Source organism: Python bivittatus, unplaced genomic scaffold (assembly GCF_059951505.1).
Source record: "Python bivittatus isolate LINGU-HERP-01145 unplaced genomic scaffold, Pbiv_v1 ctg000080_np1212, whole genome shotgun sequence".
NCBI lineage: Eukaryota > Metazoa > Chordata > Lepidosauria > Squamata > Pythonidae > Python > Python bivittatus.
The window spans coordinates 14138720-14146460 of NW_028277035.1; the positions used below are offsets into that span (position 1 = coordinate 14138720).

General features: G+C 38.4%; 1 protein-coding gene across 1 annotated transcript; it reads right to left on the minus strand.

Moving 5' to 3' along the window:
• Nucleotides 1-2273: 2273 nt before the first annotated feature.
• TRIR (telomerase RNA component interacting RNase) lies at nt 2274-7451 on the minus strand. The gene is made up of 3 exons (XM_007420967.4): nt 7118-7451; nt 4960-5037; nt 2274-4385 (listed from the first exon to the last, which is right to left on the minus strand). Exons 1-3 carry the CDS (start codon nt 7373-7375, stop codon nt 4278-4280), a joined length of 444 nt encoding a protein of 147 aa, XP_007421029.1. The 5' UTR covers nt 7376-7451; the 3' UTR covers nt 2274-4277.
• Nucleotides 7452-7741: the final 290 nt, after the last annotated feature.

The following is a 7741-nucleotide window of genomic DNA, read 5'->3' on the forward strand; positions in this document are numbered from 1 at the left end:
TAGTGAAAGACCACAATAGCTACTTGCTTGTCTTGAAGCAATGTAGGCTTTCTTCTCCTCTTTTCAAATCAAACTGCTGTTGCTGATGAGACTTATGTGGTTTATGCTTTCAAAGAAATAACAGTACTTTGAAAGGGCAAATCCCATTAGATGTTAGCACTTAGTAGACGCCTCTTCATCTGCTTAGAGAGAGAAGAGGTAAGGTTTCCCTTGCCCATGATACCATTTCTATGACTGAAGTGAATAGAATCCATATTTTCAAGTGCATTTCTTTGTCTGAAAACACTTGCCCTGTTATCTCATCCCTTGGTATCACCTATATCTTCATTCTTGAGTTCACCACCAAAAAAAAAAAAAAAAAGTGGCAGAAGATGGAGCACACTATTTAAGTTATTAGTATACTCTAGCCAGCATGTTCTGTTGCATCTTAATGTCTCATGGCTGTTTAGAGGTATGGGAAATACTAGGATTGCTTCATGCAGTCCACCCAAATCTGTATTTAGGAAATTGTAATGTTGAAGAAATTAGAAAATAACAAATAGTGTAGCATATCTTTCAGGCCTAGCAGAGTTTGCTATACAATGTTGTACCAAACATTTCACTTGATCTGTGGCAATTCTCTGATCCAGAATAGAACTGTATTTTGGTAAGCCACCTAGAATCATTGGAGTGAGCAATATATAAATTACTTAAAAAGTGGCATAGCCATTCAAAACATGGGACCACTATCTCCAGTGGTGCACATAAGGATATTTTAGGCCCTTCTCCTTACTGGTTTGGAAAATCAAGAGGAGGAGGAAAAATAGAGTAACAGGAAGATGGGAGTCTGCTATAAGGGACTGTCACTTAAAGAGAAATGGTATCAATGAAGGCTTGTTTTAAACTCCAAAGAATCACTTGGCAAGATAATTGTTCTACTTAACTCACATAAAGATAAAATCCACTTAGAACAGTGTCAGCACCTTCAATTCCATGTGGCTAATACGATTAAACCTAGCAGCATAACCTAAAATTTTAACATTGGTATGAAAACACTTTGGGCAAATGGAAATGAAGTTATTTCTAAATAGCAGCAACCATCATTTAGTAAATGATCATAATATTTCAAATTCAAAGTATATGCAATAGTCAAAGAACTTCTGGAAAATATGAGCAGTTTACAAGCAACAGCTTATGTACTGTGAAAGGAACTTTGTTTTCATGCTCCACTTACTGTGGGTCTTTACCTGTTCTTTTAACTGCTATCTTTTTCAAAAGCATGGTAAATATAACTCAGAAAAGGGTAAATGTATCTTGTTTTTTCATTGTAACTGAAAGCAAAATACAACAGTTCACTGGATTATAGACAGAAGTGCCATTCTTTCCATTACATAATTCTAGCTAAGTTCATGCACTGTGGTAAACTGTAATATGGATTACCTCATTTGAGCTTAGCACAGTGCATGAACCCAGTAGTGTTTATGCATGTGTAAACCATGTTTTATATTCAAGTGGTTAATCTAACCCCCACCTCCAAATTATCCCCAAGGAATGTGGCCATCAGTATAATCGCCCACCTCTGATTTATGGTTTATTGTATGAATCAGGTACTATGGCTTATTCAATACACCATGATTTAGTGCAGTAAACCCAGCCCACATGTGATCACATGGATATTTTTTACACAACTGCAACCATCTTCTATAAAGACAACTGCTGATTTCAAAAACTAAAATTATAAAAATGACTACAAGTTTGTCATCAATTCACATTCATTTTCAGTCAACCTGTAATCTGCTTCAACTATATTACTTTCAATTAGAATGCTAATTGCTTAATTACCTGAAGCTGAAGTTGGTCTTCAAAGTGTTTCACTTTGCTGAGGGAAAACGAAGTTATAGTATAAGCTGTTCCTCCCTGTCTATTTGTCCATTTAAAGCTTATAATCCAAGATGGACAGTTTAGAACTAAACTTCTTTATGGAAATTCTTGGCACACAATTGCAATAAGAAAATTAATCCATTCTTCCTATCTTTACAATGCATATTTATGGAACAGTAATTCTAATCACTTTAAGTGCAGAACAACTCTTCTCTTGAATTCTTTATCTTTCAACCTTCTGTCTGATAGCTATTAATTGTTATCACTTGTATTTAAAGTTCAATCATTCTTCTTACCCCATAAGCAAAGGAGAATCTGTTTGGATGCTATGCTTATATCTGCAGTAAACAGTTTTAATGACTTTGTATGTATAAATAATGTCATCTAGAAAAAAAATATACAGGAAACATGTATCAACAAATCAATATCCACAACAAAATTTTATTATTTAAAAAGCTATTATTAAGAATGATTATTAGTGCTCTAATCTGGGCTGTGGAGGTCAAAAGCAATAAAGAAGGAAGCCTGATCAAGTGTAGCACAAAGAAGCAAATTGCCATCACTTTACAGCAGGCTGGAAATCAGATACCAGTGAAAAAGTTAAACCTCCATTTTTTTCCCCAGGCTTTTAACAGCATTCTCTCATATGACATTATGTCAGACTAAATGCACTGGAGAGCCAAAAATGGAATTATGTTTTTGTTTTGTCTAACCACTCCCTTGCCATATTCAGAAGTAGTTCCTACATGCTTGTGTGTATGCATGAAAAAACTATTATGTAACCAGAGTTCTTAGTTACACTAAAGAACACTCAGATGTTCAGAGAGACATTTTTTACTGAAGAGTCAGTAGTGAGGGAAGCAACTGTTCAGAAGAAAAGTGGAACAGACTCTGTTTTGTGTGAAGTTCCAGCAAAAGTACTTAAAGATCCCTGATTAAGGAAAGCATTGTTCTTCAGATGCATTACACAACAGCCCAAGATGTACTGATTGTGGAAACTAATGGCTTCCAGTTAATAGAGCTACTCTAGTGGTGAACCTTTATTGAAGAAAAATTTAGGCCACTCCCAAATAGTAAGACCAAACCTCAGCTGGTTTTTCTTCAGAGTACAAATCCATCTCTGTGAATATCACAAATAGTGCAGCTCAAAAATCAGCCTGTCCTATTGAAAGGAAATGGCACAAACTGGATACAATTTAGAAGTGAAACCCAATTGCAGCACAACAAAAATGGCTTCTGTACCCCAGCCAGAAAACAGAAGATCTCATTAGTGTTTCTTGACTTGAAATCAATTGCTGGAAATGTACCAGAAGCCCTTATATGAAGTTGTCACGCCCAGTCATATTCAGTGCCCAAATTCACGTCACGTGCTTATGTTTCCATTTTAACACTATTTTATGGAAAGTGTAAGAAACCAAACAACGTAAGTAAAAAGAAAAGTGATGAAGGAATATGGGTCCCATGCATGCAACAAACCATTATCAATACAATGGCTTCAGACTCCAGTTCTTACTCTCAGAGCCAAGGAACTCTGCTTGTAACACCTAGGAGTGAGGCAGAGGAGCAGTCAAAGGCTAGAATTATAGTATCTGGAATTTAATTCATTCCAGGGAACATCTATAGTAATTTTAGTGATTTTTTTCTCGAATATGTAATACTTGGTACAAAAACAGACCAAGTGTTTTGCTTCTTAGATGGTAGACAGACACAGAATATCCCCCAATGATAGACTGGAGCATGCATAGGAAAAGGCTAGGAAAAAGCTTAAGCAGCAGCAGCTGGAATTAAGGATAAAACCCCATTAATTCATTGCAATATGCAGTGAAATTGGAGTAGGAAGAGAATAACAAGGGCAGAAATGCAGCTACCGAACTGTCAAGACATTAAGCATACCAAGAGACCCAGAATCACTTGTCTTTCATAGTGGACAGAGAGGGATTACTTCATGCTCTGGGATTACTACAGCCTGCAGTACTGATTGGCTATTTGCAACCACGTTTTAAATTTATTTTCAACAGTAAGAGGTACTGAATTTGATAAAGAGAGCTTCTTAGCACGTCCCATAGTAGAAAGTTCAGCTGTACAGAAAATCTTAAGCAAAGGCTCAATGCTGAAAGATTATCAGCAAAGGTATGTTGCCTGATGATTCTGGGAAAGAAATGTCAGACCAATTCCACTATTTGGAGAGAGGGGTGTTACAAATTAAAAAAAATCTGGCAACTAAGTCAAAGTTCTTAGCTCTCAGAAGAAGGGGAAAACAATAAATGAACCAGTGAAGGAGGCTCTAAATTCTCAAATATAAAAGTATGGCAAGTCACCTGCTGCCATGGCAGCATTCAGTCTTGAGGGGCAGCACTACTCCTTCGATGTTTTAAATAATTATGTACATCACAGACAGTCCAGGCTGGAGATAAAAGTTATTTCACCAAAGGCCGGGTTTTATCATCATCACTGCACTGGTGGGCTTTGTACTTTTTCACTTCAGCCATATATTTCGCCCATGCATCTCCTTTATTTGTCAAAACCTACAAAAGAAAAAAGGAGCCAATTAAGGAATAATACACATTTAAACTGAACTTAAAAACATATTATTCTTAGGGCACCAGTTCCCATGATCATCAGCCTACATATCAATCTAGGGAAGCCACTGAATTGAAACACAGAGATTGTAATTTTACTGGGGAGGTCAGCCACAATACTTACTGCATGGACTTTTGGTTATCATGTCTCATTCTAACCTGTCACACAAGGTATAGTTAGGACAACAGGATATACATTGCTGCTCTGATCTCTTTGGAGCTAAATTCATTTCATAGACCAAAAATAGACATAAGAACTTTGCTTAAAACAGATTTAGGAAATGAATCCTAATTGTTCTTATTACAAGTGAACTAGGAACAAGTCCCTATTCTTCTAAGCCCACAAGGGCAGACCCAGCTATGATATCAGTGTTAAACTTAGGCAACCTGAAGGTGGAAGAGCTCAGCTCTAGAGTCCTGAAATGGAAACCACAACATTACTTTCTTTAGTGAAACTTTTAGCAAGCCCCATGCTGCCCATGATCGGTCAATTTATTATTCCTGATGTGTCCCAACTTACCTCCTCCTCTGTCTTTTGTTTCTTGGCTACCACTCCTGTCTTCAGGGCTAGCTTGCTGCCCCCTCTCCGCTTGCCCACCTGGGTGAAGGGATAGAAGACTGCAACCGTTATACGAGCCTGGGAGCTGCAAGGGGAATGTTGCCCACTATATAACGGTATAGGGAGTCCTTCAATTAGATCATCTTAGCTCGCCATCACACCTGTCAGTCAGTACAGAGCTGCCGAGTGTTACCTACACCGCTGTGCTAGGAGGGTAAAAGGGCACCTTAGCAGCGTTCACCAATACATCTGTACAGTTAAGCCCAAACATTAAAAGACATTAACAAGTAACAAGAAATGGAAGTATTCCAAATTCTTTTCAGGCTTGCTGCCTGGTGGGAAATAGGAACACCATTCTATTTTTACTTTTATTTCCCTACAATATAACAACCTGGAATACATTATATGAAGTACTTTGATTTCCTCAAAATCATGAAAGCAATCAAATTAGTAGAGTCAATACAACATTAATTCAAAAGAAATAATTATCTTTTTCATGGTCTTGGGAAGTGTGGTATATGCTACTGTAATCCTGGATACACCTGCAAGGTCCTGCTGCATACATTTTAAAAAAATGCTATTTCCAGTATCACATAACCATTTATGTGATTCAGCTTCAGTTTTTATGCTGAAAAACAGAATTTTTGCTCCTTAGTTGAAGAGGAGAGTTTAAAAATAGAAAATGTCCATTTCAGTTAGCAATAAAGAAACAAAACAGCGATTCCAATGATCACTTTTAGATGGTACAGCACTCCCTCCCCAATCCATTTCTGGAGCAATGCCACATGCATTGCAAGTACAAATTGCTTTATAAATGGTGATGGAAACATACACGTTGGAAAACAATTTATATTTAGAAACTTCCACCCAACATTTTAAAGATTGGAAATAAAACATTTTTATTTGTAATGTTTAGGCTACAATGCCTATCTAGGAGTAAATTCCACTGAACTCAGTAAGAATTACAGTTCAATAAATATGGCCAGGATTATCATATTATTTCATTATAATGCAGAATAGGCTTTCTTCCTCATGTCCAGATTTATAATTAATGCTTGATGTAGAATGAAGTCATACTTGCAATATTCCCTAGCCACTGCAAATAAAAATGGCTCAGTATATTTTAAGTTTATTGTATTACATTAACAAGGAGAACAAAAAGATTTCATTTTGGTCCCAAGAGATACACTGATGACTTTAAAACTGTCAATACAGAAAAACAATAAACCTTTGTTACTACTCACTAGCAACAACTTTTTATGGGGAGGGGGAAGCAATTTCATTTTAAAAACATTTTCATAGAGTTAATGCATTCCAGTTTATTTACTTGTGCCTTGATAATAAAGGCCAAATCAGCCTAAAATGATGTTTTCCAAAAGACAATTAAAAGCAAAGCATATTGTGTTATGTACTTGCAGATCAAAGTGTTTCCATCTGTATTGCTCCCATTTTTAAAAACATCTACATTATATGCATGTCAAGAGTGGCAGCTTCACATTCCCAGAAGGAAGACTCAGTTGGGACATTTGTCACCATAGATTAATTATTCAGCCAATATTACCAAGCCCAGCAAACCATAAATCTGCACAGGAATCGTGTTGAGCATAGCATCACAGTCCTGTGAACAACTGTGAATAAGTTAATTTTCTACCCATATTTCGGGGGGGGGGGGGGACTAACACAGTGATGGAGAGGGAAAAAATGTACTAAATAGCTACCTGTACACCAGACAACCTTAGAAAGATGGGTCCAAATTGGTGCCTTTCAAAACAAACTGGGGGGTGGAGGCGGAGCGAGCAAGAGAGTTCAGAAGGAAGAAGAAAATGTAACATTGCTCCTGCTAACATCATATTGCTATAATAAAAAGTAATCTCTTTTACAGGGCAGCAGGGACACAAATACTAGGGGAAAGAAAACGAATACTCTACAGAGGCAGCTAAGACGCGGCACCTGGAGAATTTCTGCCTGTGAAGTATTTATTAAAGACATCCTATTATCGAGAGAGAGAAAATTGACAAAGGGTTCTGCGCCTCGGTCCTTTGGAGAAGGCCAAGGAAAAAGGAGAAAGAAACAAGAAAAAAGGGGAAGAAGAGAAAAGGTCAGTGCCCAGATCCCTTACGAAGCTGAGGGCGCTCCCGCTCCGCTTCTTTCCCGGCGGCTCTTGGTCCCCGGGCGGCTCTGGCCGCGGTTCGGTCTCTTTCTGCTTTTCGGCCCCAGCTGCCGCCGCTTCTGGTCCACTCTTTCCTCCCGACGCAGCGGCTTCCTCCATACGCCGCTTGAACAGCTCAAGGAACGAACCATCGTTGGCGAACACATTCACGCCGCCCGGTCCGGCCGCCTCGGAAGCCGGGCCTTCTCCGCCTTGCACCCCGGCCATCTCTTGCCCCCTCTCTGCCCCAGTCTGCGCGGCCCGGAGAATGACGGGAAACGATTACGAAGTCATCTGCCGCGAAGCATCGCGGGAAAGCCTGTGTTGCTAGGTTGGCCACGCACATCAAAGTGAAAACTTTGCTGGCTTAGGCGCGCGACGCTCCGATGGCAAGGAATTGACAGCTCTTATGACCAATCACAAAAGATTCTCTCTCTCTCTCTCTCTCTCTCTCTCTCTCTCTCTCAGATAATAGATATATTATGTATTATCTATTATTTAGATGTATAATCTTAGCTATATATATCTAAGATGTATAATCTTAGCTATATATATATAACGATAGATAGATAGATAGATAGATAGATAGATAGA